A 22,992-nucleotide genomic window follows, 5' to 3' on the forward strand; every position below is an offset into this window, starting at 1 on the left:
AGAAAAATACAACAAGGTAGCTAGCTAGTGCTAGAGAAAAGGCTACGGTAGAGGAACACTGCTTGTACTTGACAGCAGAGGCATGTCACAAGACAAATGGAGTGTTGTTGCAGAGATGTTAGATAGTACACATAGGTCAGTCAAGGTACAGAGAGGAGAAACAACCCATTTTTTGGAAAGGTCAAAAAAATAGTATGAGAATTTGGGCTGGTTGTACAGAAAGGAGATGAAGGAAGATGTTGGCAGGAGAATAAATGAAAGCAAAAAGATGAAAAGGTTGCGGTTTTATATAGTTTTTCATCACATAACTTTAAATGCGAGTTTAAACGTGGATAAAAGCTCAACAAAATGCAGAAAATGTTCGAATTTTGGAACTTGAAGTGAGCTGTCCATCATTCTACCAGTGACTTACCATATAACGGGTTAGAAATAGATTTATTTCTGATACATGACTGAGTCTTTCATGCATCTTTCTCTATTTCATTCGAAAGAAATTCTTAAATTTGATTATACACCCCTGTGTCCCTTTAGATTTTCACCAAGAATGTGCTGTGTTAGTGAACTGTAAAGGTGTTGGATGGTAGATTTGTTTTGCCTTTAGATGAAGCTCTGCAAGCTGTTCCCTTCCATCCTTCATGCCAAGTTAAGCAACCCCTGCCCTAATTCCAGCTGCATATTTACCGTACTGATATGAGATCTTATACATAATCGCATTTCCAGAAATGTCAAACTTTCCCTTGAAAATGCCGCTTGGAGCTTTGTTCTGTCGAGCAAACAAAATAAATCTGAGCTTAATTGAACTAAGGGTCATTAGTTTAGCTGCATGCCACGGCTGCTGCAACGTTTATTCCATCATGGTGGCCACATTGTTTGTTTGATTTTTCCTGAAACAAACATATCTGAAATCCCTCTCGTTCGATGCAAAGTTGGGAGGAAAATTTAGAATTAAGCCAACAAAGAAAACCTGTGAAAACCTCTGCAAGAAAATATACAATGACCTACTGTTGCTGTTCACTTGGAAAGTCAAACAAACAGAAGTGATTTTGCCCTGATGTGGGAGCTCTTTATCTTTCACATTTCTCATGAATATGAAAAAAATTCCCAAATTTATGAGTTAAACCCCTAATTAAAATTACAGAACTGACACTGAGGCCTCCTCCGACTCTCACCGTCTTCTCCTCCTCTTCATCTTCTCCTCATGCGTTATTTCAAGCTGTCAGTGAGCTCGCTAACAGAGAGGAAGCACTTTAGACTCCACAGCAGCCCTCTCAAACAAACACCACATGTGTCTAGCTCGGACAGCCTCTTACTCAACCGCAGTCAAAGAGAAAGAGTGATGGAAGGACGAATTCTGTTGGGCAGACGGCAAGAGAAGGAAGAACAAAAAAAAAACTCAAACGAATGTAGTCTCGAGTGTGAAGGTTGACTTAGAACATTATTGGGAGTGAAATTTGTGTAGACTGTGAAACCCAAGCAGGAGAGCAAACGCCAGAGTGAAAATGAGAATAATTAAGAGAATTCTGAGAGGGGAAAACAGCCCGAGGCCTTTTTTGGCTTTCTTCTGTTAGACACAGAGCTGTACACGGGGCAAACTCAGTGACCTGCAGCGAGAGAGAAAAGGCGAGGTAGAGAAAAGGAAGCAAACCTGGCAGCGGTGCAGAGCTGGCAGACGTGTCACACATAACATCTGGTGCCTGCAGTCCTGAGAGAGACGGCGTATCGTCCACAGATACGCCTGCAGCCTCGCCATGCTGGCCGGGGTTGACTCACATCCCTGCCTATGAATGATAAGTACTGAGGGAGACGGCGTGACCTGATCAAATGGCACATCAGGAGAGCACGGCTCCCCGCTGCAACCCAAATCCAGCCTGCAGGCACTGCCTCTCCAAACAAACATTTTTGTGGCTTTCAAAGGGGCACTCGACAGAAACACCTCTCAGCTCGAATCGTGGGTGCACAGGCGGCGCAAACCCTCAAACCACCAGCTGGGCATTTAGTTTTTAAAGGAAAAAAACGAAGGAAATAAGCAAGACGGGGTTTGTGTGGGTGGAGTGTAGCAGCAGGTTGCAGGTGACTCAGTCTCATGGGTTTGTGTATCTCAAAGGTATCAATACTTAGTCACTAGCTCTCACACCACGCACAACATTAGTCATTGATGAGGACACATTCGGAGCAGAGAGGGGAGTCTGGGAGCAGGAAGCATGGGATGTTTTTTTCAAAACTCATTTCTTATCTCATCCTGACACTGCTCTCTTTATTTCTCTGTCTCTGTCGTTGCTTCCTTTCTGCAGCCAAGACACACAAATGTACCATCAGCCTCACAAAAGATAGTCTGACTTTGTGTAGCTGTATCTGTATTGTGTTTATTTGTGTGTTCTCAGAGCAGCTGCTCAGCTCTCCGGTGTTGGGTTCATGAGTAGTTAAACAGGCTCCGAGGTGCACCGGGCTTTTTTACAAGAACATCTTGTTGGGTTTGTTTCCTTTACGAGAACCGTCCCCTCCTCTTTTTTCGCAAAAACGACAGAATATTCAGTGACTCATTTCCTATTTCATTTTATATTCCAAGAATTCCAGCCAAGATCTTTTCATGAGCCTAATCTAGCTATTGCATCCGCCTCATATCTATTCTTTGGCCGTGGAGTTGACAGCGTCTGTCTTACCCCCCGTTTTTCTTTCCATCTCAGTAACAATTTCCTTTGTGCTCCAGCATTGAATGTCAAAATATGAGCAGCCCATATCCAATTTGTCATATTCGCTGGGTGTCTGTCCCTCTTTCACACTCACAATTGGCTTTCTATATTTTAACTTCTTTCCTATTTCCAGTTTCACAGTCTATTTTTCAGTCTAAGCTATAATCCACCTTATTTCCTCTTTTTCTGTCACTTATTCCGCCACACTTGTTGGAAAGTAAAACCTACCAGCAGTCATTCTGTATCAGCTCCAAGTGTCTCAATCCACCTCTGTCTCACCGTCTTCTCTCTCTGCAGCATCCCGGGTTCGGCGGTTTGTGCCTTTGACATGGAGCAGCTGGCTGCAGTGTTTGATGGGAGGTTTAAGGAGCAGAAATCACCGGAATCCATTTGGACTCCTGTTCCAGATGAAGTCATCCCAAAGCCAAGGTGCAGATGGCAGTAATCAATTTATGCACCTGCGTTCAGGTTGTTATCAAAGAACTATGAGAAGAAAGCAGCGTTTTGAACTTTATTGAAGTTTGCCAAAGTGCTGCTCTACAAAAGTGGGCTTTTCAGGGTGCAGCTCATGTGTAAGAATTCATACCAAAAGGATGAAATCAAGAGTGCTTTTGTTGTTTCATTAACGAGGTGAAATGAGACTGATTGTACACATATGTCATGGAGAATGCAGGAAGATACTGCAGATAGTGTTTCAACATGTAGAAATTTGTCCAATGAACTAAAAGTCACATAGAGCTGGAAAATCCATTTTCACAAGGATGCAGCTCGTTCTCCTCCAACCTAAAGTTATGCCTTGAACTCATACAACTATCCATCACGTTGCCAAATACTCCAGAAGTAAAATTCTTCTCAGTAAATCAAATCAGTCTCCTGATAAAACAGAATACAGGCATTCAGACAGTCTAGACTCCTGCATTATGTAATTATGTCTTAAGAGAGGCAGAAGTATTCAGAAATATTCTGTGCTTTCGACTTGCTCAACGTGCTGAATCTTGTCATCCCTCAGACCTGGTGGCTGTGCAGTTCAAGGATCCAGGTTTAATTCCTCCAACTCTTTCCCCGATGAGATGCTGAATTTTGTCAAGACCCATCCTCTGATGGATGAAGCGGTCCCGTCGCTTGGACAAAGACCCTGGATTGTCAGAACGATGGTCAGGTGAGGCTTAGCACAGTTAAAACACTGAATTATGAATATATACACTAGGGTTATAACTTTTTGATCTTTTTTTTCCAAAATCAAAGTCCTGCATCATGATTGGATGAACTTGTTGGTATAATTGAAGAAACCAAACTCTATTTTTCAACATTCTTTTAAAAAAGTCCCCCCGAAACAAAAAAGTGTTAAATACACATTACAAGCAAGAATAGAAACTGATACTCCAGTATATTATGATGGCAGTACAACTTATCATTGATCCATTATCAGTCATATTGACTTGTAATGGCCCTTGTGATAACTTAGCATGGTTTCGCATTTCATATCATTGGCTGTAATGTGTATTTAATACTTTTTTGTTTCGGGGGGACTTTTTTAAAAGAGTGTTGAAAATGGAGTTTAGTTTCTTCAGTTATACCAAAAAGTTCATCCAATCATGATGCAGGACTTTGATTTTGGAAAAAAAAGATCAAAAAGTTATAACCCTAATATACACACATATAATTCTCATTTGAAGCAGCAAATAGATTCTGAAAGAATCGTAGCGCTGCAGTTGTATTTCTTATCAACATAACGAGGAAGCAGATTCTTAATTAACAAATCTGACAGATTTCAAAATGGATCTATAGAATGTATTTGCATAACAGCATCGTCCATTTGTTTTCCCTACAATATAATATTCATTAGTGGCAAGGAGAGACGAATAAAGGTCTTTCTACAGTTACGCTCAGGCACTGTCTTGTTGTTTGCTTGTTTTAGAATCTTAATCTGAATTAACCCAGCGCGTACATAAATTGAGCTCATCATTTCAAGTCAGTGGTGTAAAAATGTTGTATTTTTGTGATAAAAGTTTAGAAGAGTCAACTGAATTCCACTTAAGCTGCACGAAATGTCTTCTGAGGCTGCAGACCTGAAGTTATCCGGGTTTGGTGTTGAAGCCGGTGTTTGCAGGCAAGCAGCTGCGGCACATCAAATTCCACATAAATACATGCATGCCTCTCCATCTCTCTATCTACCGTATGGAGTCCCCCTGTCGACCAGCCACTGGGGGATTACAGGGACTGGATGTATGAGGAATATTAAACACCCGACACAACATGGCTCCTATTCTCGTGTATTGACTCACAGGCCCGTGTGCAGCTCAGCAGCACTCTGCTATTGTTCCAGGACAAGCCCATTTACTTGACTGATATTATTAATGACTGAAACGTCTGCCGTAATTAGTTTATTATGCAAATTTGACGAGCGGTTTCTCCTCTGTGGAATTCATTTCATTTTGCAGCGACTCAAGAGAAAATGGCATGTTATGATTCAAATTCACAAGAGTCTGTACTTTGCACCCAAACCAATCAGTTGTAATGCACTTAAATCATAAACTGGACTCCCGGAGCTACTGCGCCGTGCTTTTAGCTTTCACGGGAAATGAGACGTTTTCCAAATGAGGCGCAGAGCTTCATGGCATTAATGCAGTTTTTTGTCCCTCCTGCGGTTCAGGTACCAGCTGAATAAGATTGTGGTGGATACGGAGGCCGGGCCCTATAGAAACCGCACAGTTCTGTTCCTGGGGTCAAGCAGAGGCACCATCCTCAAGTTTCTCATTATGCCCAACCAGGACAATACCGTCACCAACAGCAACATCTTCCTGGAGGAGCTGGAGGGATTCAACCCCGATAAGTAAGACAATAATCCAATGCATGGACCGTTGAGCTAACGGAAAAGACTGAGAGTTAAATGATAATATTGTGTGTGTTGGTTTAAATTTCAGTCAGGAGACGGTTAGATGTGAAAAGGCTGAAAAATCACCATTTAAACCCATTAATTTACACACATTTGTGCGTTCCCTGCAAAAACCAAAGTGTAAAACTGACACAGTGTGGATTCACATGTGGTTATGTGCCTGAATATTTTCTTCTCCTCCTACGTCTTGCCATTAATTATGAGGTTAGTATGTGACACGTTAATTAGTAACCTTTAGAGATGCAATTTTTTCCATTTTGCCACAGCCAGACTGCTAATTTTCTTTATGCACAGCTAACCTAACTAGCTGCAGGCTGTAGCTTCATATTTCCATTTCTTTGCTTTTTTTTTTTTTTTTAGCACAGTAGCTCACAGATAGCAGACAAACAGCGGTAACATCCACGCCAGGAAGGGGTTAAGTGACATCTGGGTTTGATGTATACACAGTGAGGGGAGCTGGTGGTGTGATGCGCCTAGAAAAGCAGCAGGAAAAAAAGGAGTATGATATGTCCTGGAAACATGACGTGTCCTGAATTATGCAGAGAACCTCACCTATTCTGCGTGAAACACATAATTGTGCTGCATCCGAGACGACGCACTCCTCGTGTGGAGAGCAGAAAAAAGGCAGAGAGGAATGTCGGCTAATATTCATTATCAAGAAATCTTAACATCTTCTAATGAGACTGAGACATACTGTAAAACGGCATTAGGGGGAAAAACATCAGAAAAAAAAAGATAAACCACATTATCATTAATCTTGACCAAAGTTACACTCTGTCAGGAAAATTGACCTCTTATCTTTAGTCTGAAGTTAAATCACATTGCTGAATCTGGATGTAGACAAAAGATTGGAATGAACTAATTAGCATTTTTTACACGAAGCGCGCGGCTTTGAGGCTTCGTCATTATGTAATGAAAACTGGGTACAATGCCTTTTCAGTTCTCAGTTTTTTTTTTGCTTTTTGTCTTTTGTTGCGATTCGCTCTTCCACGTGGTGAAACGACTGCAGGGTGGGGGGGGAAAGGAAATTGTCACACAGATGCAGACAGATTTGGCTGGTGATTATCTTTCACCGTGGCTAATTAGAGGCATTTTAAAAAGAAAGTACATGTTTCGAAACACTAGCTCTCTGTTGTGGTAATTGCATTCACTGATATATAAGCCAATTTTTTCCCTGCAATAAGTAGAAACAAAGTATTATTTCTTGAACCAACTGGCTGGAAACACACCCTGTCCCTATTGTAGACTCTCAATCCGTCTGTCTTCTTCCATCTCCTCCAACCAATTTCTGTCTGGGATAAGACAAAGCGAGGGAGGATCGCAATGGCAAAGGGGAGAGTGTGATGAATAAGCTGGTGTGTCCTGGAGCCAGTGTGCGAGGGTTAATTTGGTATGCATGGTGAGGCCCACCAGGAGGTCAGCGGCTGCCCGGCTATCACAGCAGGCGGCCGGCTAATCAGGAGACAGAGCTCAGCCACATCATTTGTAGCTCCAGGCCAGGCCACCCTCAACCTCACCTTTACATCCACAGACAAAGAAGTGTCTTGCGCGCCGTAATAAATCCCCCCCTTGCACACTCGCACATTTATCTTTGTAAAAAGTCAGCACAGATCAAAATCACTGATGTGTGATAGGCCGGTTGCCACAATGAACCAGGAAATGACCTGAAAGCGATGTAACACTGACACAGAGAAATGTTTGTTCCCTGTGCCTGATTCTGAAGTTCCCTTTCTCTCTCTGCTTTTTTTTTTTTTTAATTTGCCCTACATTTGTTAGTTGTTTATTTCTTCCCTTTCTCTCTCCTTCCCCCTGCCTTTCGTGATATTGGCTGTGAAGAATGACTCACAGCTTGGCCTCAGCAGAATGATAGATTCTTCTTAATGACTGTGGGCCCACCGCAATGTTATTACCATAAACCATCCAGATACAACTGATGCATGAGTGCACATGTGCATAAAAAGGTATAAATCTGCTGCATGGAGGACGGTCAGTGCCAGCTATCGTAGCTCTAAGTGCCAATTAGAACCGATTCAGCTGCTGGCTGCTGTGTTTGACGGCCGCCCGACCCCTCAAACTTGGACAATCAGCACAATGCATATTTGGGTTGACACCGTAACATACGGCAACACGGACGGCCTCTCGCTGCTTTATTACGGCTCTTATTCATAAAGCTGTTTGTGTTTGGTTGTGTTTCACATCGAGTCACGAGAAATGCGAGTGAGGTCAGAGGTTTAATGTGCAGCCTCGCTCTGGTAATTGAAATTGCCTAATGCGTTTGTTGTTTTATGTGTGCCTGTTCTGTGATGCAGGTGTGCTGAAGACTCTCCGCAGGCCAGACAGCTGCTGTCTCTGACTCTGGACCGGGCGAGCCACACTCTGCTGCTCGCCTTCCCGTCCTGTGTGGTCAGAGTGCCGGTGGCTCGATGCCAGCTCTACTCCAGATGCATGAAGTAAGTGTGCACCGAAACACTGCACATACATGTACATAAAAGGGCAACAGGGAAGGTTTGGAAGTGGCACAAGCTCTACCAGGTTTAGCAGTAGAAAACCAGACTTTTCCTGCAATAATAAGCCAATACTAAATCTTAATAGCATCTGTCAGTCTGCATTTTGAGCAGGATGATAACCCTTTAACTATTTCAAAATACTAAAATGTGTCAATTTTGATATAGTGGGGTATTAAATTGACAAAATATCTCATAAAGTCTGTTATAGCTAAATATCCCTTGAAGCTCCATGCATTTCAATTAAAAGTAATTCAACTGCCATACAGTGTACGTGTGTGTTCGGGAATGTTCATATACACTGTCGTTCAAAAGTTTGGGGTCACTTAGAAATGTCCTTGTTTTTGAACGAAAAGCAGTTTTTTCAGTGGCTGATTATTAATGGAATATCTGCATAAGGGTACAGAGGAAAATTTCCAGCATCCATCACTCCTGTGTTCTAATGCTACATTGTGTTAGCTAATGGTGTTGAAAGGAAAACCCTTGTGCAAATATGTTAACACATGAATAAAAGTGAGTTTTCATGGAAAACATAAAATTGCCTGGGCGACCCCAAACCTTTTGAACGGTAGTGCATATGTGTGGAAATATGTGGGTGCATATGTACACTCATTGACCATTTTATTTGGTGCACCTGTTCGATTGCTTGTTAACACAAATAGCTAATCAGCCAATCACATGGCCGCAACCAAGTGCATTTAGGCAGTGATCAAAACAAATTGCAGAAGTTCAAACTGAGCATCAAATGGGGAAGAAAGGGGGTTAGGGTTCGTATTTCAGAAACTACCGATTTACTGGGATTTTCACGCACAGCCATCTCTCGGGTTTACAGAGAATGGTCCAAAAAAGAGAACATATCCAGTGAGCGGTGAGTTGTGTGGATGAAATTCTCTTGTTGATGTGAGAGGTCAGAGGACAATGGGCAGACTGGTTGGAGATGATAGAAAGGCAACAGTAACTCAAATTAGTTTTCAAATGTATTAATAATCTTGCCCCCGAACCCTTATCCAAATTTATTCAAAGATAAAACAGCAGCAGAGTAACAAGAAGCAAGGTGAATGGAAACTGTAGCATACAAAAATGTAAGTCAACATTTGGACAGTCAGCTTTCTCTTTCAGAGGCTCTAAACTCTGGAATTCATTACCAACCGATATCAAATTAATCATAGATTTAAAACCCTTCTCTACGAAGGTCAAGTGCTGGCTAAAAGCAAATCAGAGCTGTAATCATTCTTAGTTTACCATGTTTTTTTTATTAACTTATTTTGAACTGGTTTGTGTAATTATTTCACTGTTATTTTATGATGTTAAATATTCTGACTTTTATATTTAAAGGCCCATCTTGGGACAAGAGTTGGAAATTAGCATTTGCTATAAACTCTCTGTGCAGCACATCAGATTAATGCTTAGTGATGAACTATGTTAAACTGCATCGTCCCTATCAAATAAGTAAATTAAAATCAAATAACCACCAAGGAGTGCAGAAAACCATCTCTGAAAACACAACACGTACAGCCTTGAAGAAGATGGACTACAGTAGCGGAAGACCACACCGAGTGCCACTCCTGTCAGCTAAGAACAGGAAACTGAGGCTACAATTTGCACAAGCTCACCAAAATTGGACAATAGAAGATTGGAAAACGTTGACTGGTCTGATGAGTCTCAATTTCAGTGGTAGAAATTCAGATGGTAGGGTCAGAATTTGGGATAAACAGCATGAAAGCATGGATCCATCCTGTCTTTTATCAATGATTCAGGCTGGTGGTGGTGGTGGTCTAATGGTGGGGGACATTTTCTTGGCACACTTTGGGCCCTTTGGTACCAATTGAGCGTAATTAAAACACTACAGCTTACATGAGTACTGTTGCTAACCATGTCCATATCTTTATGATCACAGTGTACTGTCTTCTGATGGCTGCTTCTAGCAGGATAATGCACCATGTCACAAAGCTCAAATCATCTCAAACTGGTTTCTTGAACATGACACTGTACTCCACTGGCCTCCATAGTCACCAGATCTCAATCCGCCTTTCTTTGGGGTGTGGTGGAACGGGAGATTGGCATCGTGGATGTTCAGCCGACAAATCTGCAGCAACTGCGTGATGCTATCATGTCAATCTGGACAAGATCTGTGATGAATGTTTCCATCACCTAGTTGAGAGTATGAAACCAAAAGGGGCTCCAGACTTTTAAGCAAAGTGTAACTAATAAAGTGGTCAGTGAGTGTGGATATATATTTTTTTTTTCTTTCCTTTTCTTCTTAATTTTCATTCTTGATTTTTTTCCCCCCTCGCCTATATTATTTGTTTTAAACTTATTTTCATTCTTCTTCTTCTTCTCCTTCTTCTTCTTTGTCGTCTTCTTCTTCTTATTATTATTATTTACTTACTTTTGCATGTGTGTATGTGTGCATTTATATTTATACTTTTTCTAAAATAATTGGCTTTAAATGTTAATGTAGACCCAACCCATATGTTTTTGGAATTAAACAGTCTGAAAATACTAATACCGTCAAAACTATGTTCTACTTTTAGCAGAGTGATATTAATTACTGACATTCCAGTGTATATTATTCTGCAAAAACTAATGATTATGCAGCACCAGAAGATAGTCAGTATGTAAAAAAACTCCTGCACTAGTTCAATAATTTTATTACACCATGAGTCGCAATGAGTTTTAATAAGGTGTAATTAGCAGTAGATGTGCTATCATGATATTATTCCATTTCAAGTTCTCACTTAGTTTGTCAGAAGGCCCTGTGAAAAAGTTGCTCAGCTATTTTGGCAGCTTTCAGGTGTTAAATGAATGTGCAACAGGGCATTTATAAAAAAAAGGTGCAAGTTCACTCAACCCCCCATAATTAAACATAAAGATGCTCATATTTGAAGTAATGCTATTCCACCTGCATACACCCACGCAACGCCGAGTCTCTGTTTCCTGCCTGGCACACTTTACTGAGCGTGGACGCCCTGTGGCTGTGTGGCCGCGTTGGGGTCCGCTGACACACTAACGCAAACTGCTGCACGCACACGCCAGCAAGCACGAGGCGTGCGGTGTGTTTGCTGAACCAGGTGACTCACACAGCCGTGTAATCCGGAGCACGTTAAGGAGATGCTCACTTGTTTTCTGAGGTGTGCTTTAGTGTGTTTAGATGTGAATACGAGAGTTAATTTACTGTGTGCGGTTGGGTTCAAGATTTTCTTAGTCACGCTTCAGCAGCTTCAGGTTTGGTTCTTTAACCTTCAGTGTTTGCGAGCGCTTTGAATTTTTGTTCAGCATGGATACGGTTTGATGTACGGATTTCCTTTCAGTGGGCTTTAATCCTGTTTGGCTTTCTGTGATTTTTCGAGAAATTCTTTTTGATTCAACACGTTATAGTGGGAGCCTTGCTTTAGAGTTGACACAGATGTGACTTTTTAACCTTTTTCAACCACACATCATTACAAAGTGTACATTTCGCCATCGAAAACGCCCACAGTATATCAACAAGGGACCAATACAGAGATGTAAGGTTGAATTTCTCTAAGCAGAAGCTTCTTCTTTGAATTGTTTCTGAAGAAAATGGAGTGTGCTGCATTTATTTTGTGCAGCCACTCCAAGTGCTGCCAGTTGAAAATCTTGGTGTTATTACTGGATAAGAAGCTTGTTCTTGTTGTTGTTGATGAAGCCCCAGTGCTTGTTTTTGTGAGAGGAAAGCTGTATGGACACACTACCTGAGGTTGGACTGGCAGGATGATGTTACCTGAAAAATGGGACCATTATGAAATACATAACATGTTGTGGTTACGCTTGATGTACAGATTTCCTTCCCTTTCTAACCGATTTTGACTAATTAAAATTTTCAATGAATTTATATTTAACATTTTTACGGTGACAGTTTTGCTTTGCAGTGTGTACAAATACAACCTTTTGACCTCATTTAGTCTCACATCATTACAAACTATACAGCAAGCCCTTAGCATATCATTAAAAGACCATTTCAGAGGTGTAAGGTTGAGATTTTCTAAGCAGAGGCTTCTCGTTTTAATTGTTTCTAATGAAAATGCAGCGTTTTTTTAGAGTATACTGCCATTTTAGTGCTATCTCTCCAAGTGCTGCCAGTTGAAAATCTCAGATACCGGATAAGAATGGATGTGGATTACATGCTTTTTCTGGTTGTGTCCATCACAAGCTGCATGATATGTCGGGAAGAAATGTTCAGAATAAGCAGCAATGCTCGCAGTCAGGGAGATGATATGTTGTCAAGATATTGTTGGACTGGGAGGATGATGTTAGCTGAACAGTGGGACCAATGTGAAATACAGAACATGGAGTTTTTGTTCAGTGTGGTTACAGTTAATGCACAGATTTCCTTCCACCCGGCTGTAATCCACTTGGATTATTTTAAAGGTTATTTTTCAACAAATTCATATTGATTTGACATTTTATAGTAACATTGTTTTACAGTGTATGCAGATGTGGCCTTTTGACCTCGTTTAATCCCACATCGTTACAAACTATGCAGCAGGCCCACAGCATATCATTAAAGGACCATTTCAAAGGTGTAAGGCTGAGATTTTCTGAGAACCAGCATCTTTTTTGCATTGATCTACATGAAAAGAGCATGCAGGCAGCTGCATGTAGCCCTTTTTGTGCAACCGCTCCGAGCGCTCATAGTTGAAAATCTTGTTGCTGTTACAGGATAAGACGCTCGTTGTGCTTGTGTCTGTTTATGTGATATGTCGGGCAGGAATGCTCACAGCACAGAGAGATGCTAGTAGTTAGAGAGATGACATGTTGTCAAGATATTGTTGTCATAGAAACAAAACCCACATTTTTGATGAAGCTCTGGCGCTTTTCTGTTGTAGGGAAATGCTGGTTGGACACGCTATGGATTTATGTTCTGCGTGCTCAAGGTTAACCTCTTAAGACCAGAATGTTGGTTGGGCTTGCATTTTAGTTTTTTTCTAGTTATTTGGAATAAGGAGTAACCAGTAAATATAATAATTGGACAATATCTAATACCTGATGATTATGTTTATTACATTCACATTATATTTTACTAGATTTATATTGTTATTGTTATTGCTATTATCATTATTATTATTATTATTATTTGTAGTTGTATTATTAGTAATAGAAGTAGTAATATTAGTACTATTATTAGTATTAACAATACGCTTTTTTGGTAAAAAAAAACAAAAAACAAAATAAAAACATGTCCACATATGTGGACGGCAGGTCTGAAGAGGTTAATGCACAGATTTTCTTCCACCCGGCATTAATCCAGTTTGATTGTTGTAAAGGTTGTTTCTCAACAAATTAATATTGATCTGACATTTTATCGCAACAACATTACTTCACGGTGTATGCAGATGTGACCTTTTGACCTTGTTTAATCTCACGTCATTACAAACTCACGTTGTTCAGTTAACTACAGCATATCGGCACAGACATCTTTTTTTTTTAAATAGTTTCAGAGGGCGGGACAATGTGCAGCTTCATACGGCCTTCGTTCAGAGTGTGGTGCATTTTTTTGGGTTCCAGATCTAGTTGAAAACTTTTCAGAAAAGCCCTGCTGTCTTTACTGGATAAGAAAGTTGCTCCGGCCGTGTCTGTCTACCCCAAGCTGTGCGATATGTCAGGCAGAAAATATCACAGTGAGGAGCGATGCTAGTCTGTGCGGTTGGAGTGATGATATGTTGTCAAGATTTTGTTGTCATAGAAACAGAACCTGTGCACATTTTTGATGAGCACATTTCTGAGAGAGGAAAACACTACATGGAGACATTAGGATAATTAAAAATGCTTAACCACCAGAGCTAATGGCCTATGTACGCTTAAACTATGTGTGAAGTGATTATAAAGACATATTATTAAAAGGTTTCACACATTGTTTCATTGGTCAGCATCGTCTAATCCCTCGTAGGACGTTCTACATTGCTGGCAGAGGATTTCAGAATGATTCCCTTCTTTCCAAGTGTAATTTTTTATTCTCAACACAAGCCTTGTTTGAAAATTAACTTACAAAGACTTGCAAGAGATTGGCAGTCTTTCACAGTGAACATTTCAGTAGCTTTGTGGTTTTGTCCGCATTCCATTATCATTGTGTGGCAGAGTGGCTGTGAGCAGAAAGATTTTTGGCTACAGCCAAGGACATTAGGAGGTTGAGCTAAAATATGGAGTAAAAGATGGTGTTAAAGTATCTAATATGTGACGCATATTTTCTGAGAATCAAACTCAATAGACACTCCCCAGGCAACACTGACACTGAGAAATAGTTTCTGAGAGAAAAAAAATTGGTGAAGGTTGCTGTTGGACAACTATTTTCAAATCAGAGAATGAAGGAATTTCCTGAAACCAGTCTCCACTTATAAAGTTTTCTACAGCTTCAGCTCTCAGCTCCAAAAATGTGGTGGGAAATCCTGGAAAAATCTACTTAAGTCTGTTTTGTCCACAGAACTACTCTCAAGATAATTCCTACTTTATTTCAAGAGAATACTTCTTTAAACTGTGTCTCTTCCCACCTTGCCCAATACTGCAATCATGACAAAGATGGCAAAATGTTCACTGTGATGAATAACATGAAGCTGGTTTTACATGGTGGAAAATGTGAAAGTTTGCAGCTTCTTCAAGGTGAAAAATCACACCAAAGCTGTTGATTGTCAGTAGTGTAATGAGCTGAACCTATATTTAAACTAATAAGAGAAACTATTGCTAAGTTAATTGCTGTTGGAAGTAAGTCAATTGTTGCCCTTATGTCATGTGTGAAATTTGTGGTTGTCACGCTCAAGCAAGTCAGACTCTGACTCTGAAACTTCATTAAAGGAACATAAGTAAAACTGAGAACCTCAGGGGTTCAATCAATCAAATGAGTTTTTTTTTTCTTCTCCCTTTGCAGAAACTGCATCGCCTCCAGGGATCCATACTGTGGCTGGACCAGAGGAAGCACCTGTTCTTTCCTCAGACCTGGGACCAGGTATGACACCTTTCCAGTCGCATTTCCATCACCACAACTTGCTCACTGATGACTTAAACCAGGGGTGTCAAACATACGTCTCCCCCTGCCAAAACCGGCCCACCAGAGGGTCCAGTCCAGTCCAGGCTGTGGGATAAATTCACAAAGTGTAAAAATTACAGAGAAGACATTGTGCAATATAATGTCAGTCAGCAGTTTCAGTACAAAAGAGTTTGGTTTGGTGGAACCCTGTTGCTGATGTACTGCCACAACTTTCATGTATTTTTTAAAAAATATATACATTGTATACATATACATACTTCACCTTCTTACTTAATAGTTCCCACCTTAGCTTGTGTAGTGTCTCAGTTCAGGTGATCAGGATTACAACACAGATGTGGAAATTAATGCAAATTAAAATTATTTTCTACACCTTGCAAAGTTGTCGTGATCATAACGTAAAATACTATATTGCTCAGTCCCAGACACCTGTGACTAAATGTTTCGTGCCTTTGCAGATACAACAGCATCTGTAAGTTGTAATGCACAGATGATAAACTGAGGCGTAATGTTGATGAAATTGCACTTATTTTTCTATGAAATTTCAGGTTGTTTATGTTTTGTAAAAAGATAGTTCAATAAATGTGAACATTTTCAGAATGTGCTTGGACTTTTTTGTACTAAAACAAAGGGAAACATTCAGAGTTGTGATTATTTGTGGGTTATTATGCTGTGATTTTACCAGTCCAGCCCACTTGAGATCAAATTGAACTCTATGTGGCCCCTGAACGACAATGACTTAAACTGTTTACGTCCGTCTGAAGTTGTAAGTTTCCACCTTCCTCTCCTCCCCCCTTTTTTTTGATCCTATAGTTTTTGATTTGATTTATTTCTCCGTTTATCGTTACTCTCAAGGTTATTTTTCTGGCAGCAGACCCGGCAGACCACCCGTAGAGACGCCCCATATATTATTTATCTGCTCTGGAAGTCCATGCTTCTGGCTGCCACTATTTGAGCAACATCTGTGCCCTCTAAGCAGCCTGTCACACCGTCTCCTCTGTGTGTGCTTATCGATTCAAGATGTCTGATCCTAAACAATGCTCCTTGGCTTCACGTCCTATCGAGTGTTGGCCATAAAACGCCGTGTCGGGGTGCGACTGAGTGGCTTTCTGTGTTCTCTCTTGTGTAACGCCGTCTGTGTTTTGCACATCCACTCAGACAGTGTGTTGTCTGAAACGCAGCGGTTTGTCTTGACAGCTCACCTCCAGTTGCGGCTGATTCCCTCCAGTGAAATCAAATTTCTCTTTAGTCAAGCCGCTTATTGAATTAGGCCTTCAAACACAGGTGTAGTGCCAGCTGAACGGACAACATGGGCCTTAAAGACCACCTCAGGCTGCCTGCTTATATTATTAAAGGCCTCTATGTTGGTCCTGATTAGATTTACCAAGGGCGGTCAAGTCGGCAATCGATCCTGCATTGAGTTACTGTGGATTTCCTCTTTGTGGAATAATGCAGCCTCTCTTTGCAAAGTGACGCCAGAGGAGAGAGCTCAGCAGGCCTCATATAACTTCAGATTATTTTTATAATTTGGGCCGTTTTCGAGGAAAATAGGTTTTGCAGCTTTTTGCGATGGCACATGTTGCTGCCAGGAAAGTTAGTTTTCTGTTTGATTTGATTGTTTTGTGTTTTCCTGATTTCTCTCTGATTGTCTCTTCAGCTTCTGCCAGTAGGAATAATGCGACAAAACACTGTTTTGGAGCAAACAGCTGTCTAGATTCTGGTTTTAGCTTCTTTTATCAGAAATGTGTCCATTGGAATGTATACATACTGCTTGTGACTAGATTTTTTTTATATTTAGGTTGCTTTAAATTTGCATTTGTAGCACTTGGTTGCAGATGGTGGATGTTTCAATCATTCATCCATTTCTTTTAGCTAACTTTCATCTTCTCTGCTCTCTTGCTAGCTACTCATACATTCTTAATTGCCGCGTGAAGTGTTCAGATGTCGTAGCAGGCAATATATCAATATATTTATTAAATTACTTCAGTTGCTCTATAATCCTTCTCCATAATTCCTGTCAACTGCAGCAGTACTCGCCGAAGAACCAGCTGAAGGCTCTTACACTGTCTACAGCGTTCACCGTGCACGCACATGTGGTCTTTATCAGTTTCTGTTTCATTACAGCATCTTTAAATAATGATCCAATCTACCTGGGAGTCTGTGCAAGAAATAAAAATCACTGTAAAAGAAAGGGGGGGGAAAAAAATACATGCACACACGCAAACCCACAGGCAAAGCTAATGTATACGAAGTAAATGACCCACAGTGTGTGAGCAGCCAGCTGAACATAAAGCATTATTCTTTATTAAGATGACAACCGCTGTACGTTCGCGGTGCGCTCGGACTCATTTGTCACAGTGTTTTTCAGGCATTAAAGGCACGAATGTTGGCTGCGCTGCCGCTGGAGCCTTTAGCTAATTGCACGATACCGACTCGCTGAGGTCAATTCGGCATCCTGCTCGCACAGTTCATGTCCTGCTTTCTTAGACGTGGTTTGAAGGCCAAACACTGCCTCAGTGCAGAATCATGAACACAGAAAAACTCAATTACAGTCCAACATAACATCGACGTATGTCTGCACTCCTTTCTTTGGAAGCATTCTCTCACTTCAGTCGATAACGTCTTTATAAAAGATGCTGGGCAGCATTCACAACATTCTTGCTTATCTGAAGACTTGCAAGTCAGAAGCTACTCGGCTGCGGATCTTTACTAAGTTTTAACATTTTGGTTGCAGCTGTTAGTCAAATCTGTTTGGGCATCTCTGACAGTTTATGCCCAACAAATCACATCAATTCACACATCACGCCTCAAAGTCAAAAGCAGTTTTAAAATGTGGAATAAGTTAACATTTTGAGGAATATGCTTATTTTCTTCACTTTATTTTACAAGGCAGGCCAATATAACTATTTCTTATTCACAATGACAGCCTGGCAAGTGCCAGAAGAAACTTGTGGGTTATTTGTTTCTTCTCAGTTAGTGTAGGTCTGTCCAGGAAATTGTTCCAGCATGCAAGTTTATAGTGAGCTTCAGAAGTAACTTTGACAGTCCCAGGCTGTTTCTCACTGCTTCCGGTCTCCATAGTAAGCTAAGTCAATGGTGCACTGTTTGTAATGTCAAATGAAGTGTACAGATAAGAAAATGTAATAATAATAACTTCATTTATATTGCACCTTTTAAAGACAGAGTGCTTTAGAGACAGGGGAAAAAGGGAAAGAAGAACAGTCAGGACGAACATTTAAAAACAGAAGGCTGCTCAGTCCAAACCCAAAATGTAAGACCAGGATAAAGTGCAGAAATAGAGCTTTTCAAAATAAATCAATGCAACATCACATCCTAGTAAGGGAAAGAACAAGTGGAAAAAATGAAAACACAAGGCTAAAAAGGATAATAACAGTACTAGTAGTAATTAAATTTAAAAAATGTAAATAATTAAATAAATCGAGAGTAAAAGAGAAATGAATAAATAAATGAATACAGTTTAAAAAATCAATTATATGATTAAAAATAGACAATAGAAACAATGTCAATATTCTTATTCAATGGAGTAAGAAATACATACACTCATAATGTTAAAACATTCTCCTGTTACGTGTTTTGGTTTAAATGTTAATATAAGGGCAAAAAATAATGTTTTCCAGTGTGAATAGGTTTTACTACACAAAGAATTAGCATTATTTTTGCAGGGCATCTTCAGTATATGTGTGGTGACCAACACCCAACTCTTAATGGAAACCTTTTGTGCGTATGTTTTATTACAGTATCACTGCATTAGAAAACATATCATATTTTGTCATAATTATTATAATTTATACATCAAGTACCTTCAGTTCTAATGCGTTTTTGTCCAATCTGCATTAGAATGTGACCCTGTACATCTTCCATCGCTGTGCTATTGGAAAAAGAGAGCAAAAGAGCCCGTTCTCACACATTTTACTTAAATCACTTAACTCGGGGTCTTTCCATCCACCTGAACTTCATTAGCAGTGTTTCTCTGCACTGAGCGGAGCCTGCAGGCTTATAGATTTGTGCGCTCGCTCAGACTCTCAGTCTGTCCACTGCAACTTGGTGCCATTTCCCCAGACATGAACCATAACTAAAAGCAGTTGTGTTTGTCTTTGTGAGCACCTGGCCTGAAAGCTGTTCTCATTTCCTCTCCGTTTCCTCACTTCATCACATGTTATTGTCTGCTGAGTTGTTCCCCGCTCCCCTGTCGCCCGAATGGGAAATGAGTTGTAGAAATACAATATGTCATATTTTCTCAAGAATTACAGAAAACTAAGAACAGCTTGAGGATTTGTTGAATATAAAACTGATACGACAAATTATTTTTCCTTACATGTGTAATAGGTTTTCCATATAACTGATAGAATAATAATCGTATATTATGTATTTTTAAGTGGCTCCTTAAGGTGCATATTAATGAGTAAACCAGATTTTCTTGAAAGCACTGTAATACCTCAAGATAAGGAGTTTGTATCCCCAGCGAAGATATCCTAACATGAAGACACATGCTGACCTAGAAATATTTAGAATTCATTGCATTAATGAGCTTAATTATTGTCGCTGCAGGCATAAGTGCTTATCTTAAAATTATAATGGTGATTTTTGTGGGATATTAGGCAGCTCAAGGGTTTCTCCAGTTCTTTTTCAGATTTAATGATTTTTTTTTCTAAAATTATTCCCTTTATCATAACAAAAACAAAAATTCCTTCAATTGGAAGTGGCTCGTGGAGATTTACGCTCCATTGTGACTTGTCCTTAGCTGTAACATTGAGATAGTTTTCCTCTATCAGAGTGGATCTGTGCTGTGTGTCACTGACCGAGTTGCTGTGCCTCTGTGTCTTCTGATTAATGACTGTGTCTCTTCTCCTCTACAGACTGCCATTCGAGCAAGATGTTGAACAGGGAAACGTGGCCCACTTGGGTGACTGTGACGGTAAGAGGAGCCGGCCAGAATGTGTGTGTGTGTGTGTGTGTGTGTGTGTGTGTGTGTGTGTGTGTGTGTGTGTGTGTGTGTGTGTGTGTGTGTGTGTGTGTGTGTTTGCCTACAAGTGTTGAAGCAAATAGCTCTCTTGTCTTAGCCCTGCTCCTTACATAACTCGTCAGGGTAAACAACAATACAATAAGAGCGAGGAAGGAGCCTCGTAGTTTCAATTTATACAGAGGAAATCCACAAATAAACACCGAGACAAGTCCCAATCCACCTCAGTGCTCTGTAGTATCTCGCTCCTCCCAAGAGTAACCACCAAGAACCAACACGGAGACGGTCTGCAAGACTCATTTTAGTCTCCAGCGAGAAAATCTCTGTGTATGTTTTAGCCAACTTTGTTCTTCTTTCTGTTTACTCTCTCCTTACTCGTGTGCTATCTTTGCTTTGGTCTGGTAGGGTTTTTATTTGTTCCATATACATACGCTTAATTATATTCAACTCCAGCTTGAGTTCTCCCCCTTGATGTCTCCCTTTTTTCTTTCTCCATATCATTATGAAAATAGAAGTGGTAACCAGCAAATCTCTATTCGAGATGCGCAGAGGTTTTGGATACTCCCATGACACCCCCCCACACTTTGGCTTTGATCTAAGCGCTAATTCCGATGCGTGCAAATTAATCCTTTGCTTCTGAAAGTTCCCCGAGTTCATGTGCCGTGCTCCCTGAGAAGAGAACAGATAAATATTGCATAATCGGAACGCGCGTACAACTCTAATCCTTTTTCAGATGGGTGCTCTGTTTGATGCTGTTCTCTCACTTCAGGATCTCTGACCACTGAAACCACAAAGGACGGCCTCAGTAATTGATGGCTGATGCTCACTCTGTACATAGCAAAGTTAAGCTAGCTGTTTGTCTTCATTGAGTCCATGTGTGGTGCCTTGTAGAACTTGTGAGGAACCCGAGTCAAACTTGCTCCTGAACAGAAACCCATGATCCTCTACTTTGTGTGTTATATTTATCGCCTATTTTGCATTCGTTCTGCTTTTGATTCCTACAAGTTTTTGCAAAATATCATAAACTTCATGAAAAATGTGAGAGTAATTTAATTTCTATAAATTCTACCAAGAGGGAACTTCACTTCAGCAAACACATACAGGAGGATTGTAATTAAAAGCGCAACTTCGATGATCATTACTCTACTTCTGTACTACACCAGTGGGTGAGAGATGAACATAATTATTCATGCTCAGTTAGCTAATGGAGTGTTTTATAAGCTCTGGTATTGGATCTTTTTCTGTGTGCTGTAAGTGGAGGTCTGGTGTAGGGTCTCGGGGTCAAACACTGGTACTTAATGTGGAGAACAAAGCTATACCAACAGCAGATCTCAAAGATTATTTCATATTTCACTTTCCCAAAGCAGCAGTAGCAGAGATTGCCTGACTTTTGACTCTACTCATTCTCTCTGTCCCTTTCTGTCTCATTTTTTATCTCTTAATGCCTTAGTGCATGCACCTGAAACCTGGAAGTTTGACACCTGTTTGAGGCGTAATATGAAGCTGTAGATTGCTGCACTTATTCTTACCTCTTGGCATCTTTGTGATCTGCTGCGGCTCAGATTGTACCTCATTTGTGTGCATCGCTTTAGGCAAACCCAAATGGATTAAACGAATGGATGAACTGAACTGTATTCTGTCATAAGACGCATTCACGAAACAACAGTGTTTACAGTTAATCAGGAAACTGTGCTGAGCACAAATGAGTTTGAGTGATCATGTGAAAACAAATCTCTACTAATACAAGATTTTCTTGTACAGCACGCATATATTCACTAAATACTCTACCAATATAAAGGTCAAATATTCAAACGGCCTTCGCAATCACTTGGAATTGTTCATACCCATTAAGTAACTCGTATATCAACCATAGCAACAACATGTGAAAGTTGATCAAAAAGTTCTAGGACTGAATATGCAACATGTGCCAGCAGTTACTGAAGCATTTTTATGTGTCAGCAATAAGCACCGGATCTTGAATATCTGTTTTGGAGAGGAGGAAGAAGTCACGGGGAGTCAAATCTGTTGAGCAGGGTGGATTGATTTCTGATGTTTGTGTTGTTGTGGTTAAAAAAATCTGCAATTTTTGCATTGTGACCGGACAGACATAACATTGAGCAACCACATAGCAGTTGTTTGTGCCGAATGTTCTTCCTTAAGGATGTTACAGTAGCAAAGTCCAACGACAGTCCAACGGTGGAGGACTGATTCTCAGTACGTAGTCACGAGGATGTTGAAGAAAACGGTGAGCGTGCTTCTTTAGTGTACAGTTGGAAACAGGTTTGAGATAGCCTGGCTAGACAAAACCTAAAACTTCCGAGCTCATGAATGACAGTTATCAAATTTATTTGTTAAACCAGGTTTTGTTCACCAGGCTGCCATAAAAGGGATGCTTGAAGAGTCATTTGCACACAATGAATCAATGGTGTTGTGCAGTGAACAGAAACCAATCACTGTAATGGAGAATGAAGACAGTTTTCTCTCAGCAGCAGCTGCAGATCCACCTCTGATCACTAGTGATCATCCTGGATGTGAAGGTTGGATGATTCTAAGCTGCTGACTGATACAGAACATGATGTTTTTTCCAGTTCATGTAGAAACAGTAAATGTGCACACCAGAAATATGTGCAGCGCAGGTCCAGCTTAAACTCTCTGTTGCTCCGTTCACACACAAAGTCCTGGAACTTTTTGATAAACCGCTACACATCTCACAAACTGTGTCATACTTCTCATGATTCATGAATTGAGATATTAAGTCCTTTAAGCCAAACACAGATAAGAAGGAGCATATCGTTCCTTAGATTTGCACCCGTCAGAAAGCTCAGGTACACGGAGATAAAAGCATGCAGTGCTCTGGTATCTGTCGGTCTTGGAGCAGTGTTACATAAAGATGTGCTGCCCTGCTCTACGGCCCTGTCTTTGAG

The 22,992-nt window shown here is 40.5% G+C and overlaps 1 protein-coding gene across 1 annotated transcript in view; it reads left to right on the forward strand.

The window, feature by feature from the left end:
- Positions 1-22,992, forward strand: part of sema6bb (sema domain, transmembrane domain (TM), and cytoplasmic domain, (semaphorin) 6Bb) — a 155,130-nt gene that overhangs the window by 101,386 nt on the left and 30,752 nt on the right. The window contains 6 exon segments of the mRNA XM_051947179.1: positions 2,988-3,119; positions 3,700-3,849; positions 5,344-5,523; positions 7,896-8,036; positions 14,971-15,048; positions 19,965-20,023. Of these exon segments, the coding sequence (XP_051803139.1) occupies positions 2,988-3,119; positions 3,700-3,849; positions 5,344-5,523; positions 7,896-8,036; positions 14,971-15,048; positions 19,965-20,023 (740 nt within the window).

This window comes from Acanthochromis polyacanthus, chromosome 4 (assembly GCF_021347895.1).
Source record: "Acanthochromis polyacanthus isolate Apoly-LR-REF ecotype Palm Island chromosome 4, KAUST_Apoly_ChrSc, whole genome shotgun sequence".
Taxonomy (NCBI): domain Eukaryota; kingdom Metazoa; phylum Chordata; class Actinopteri; family Pomacentridae; genus Acanthochromis; species Acanthochromis polyacanthus.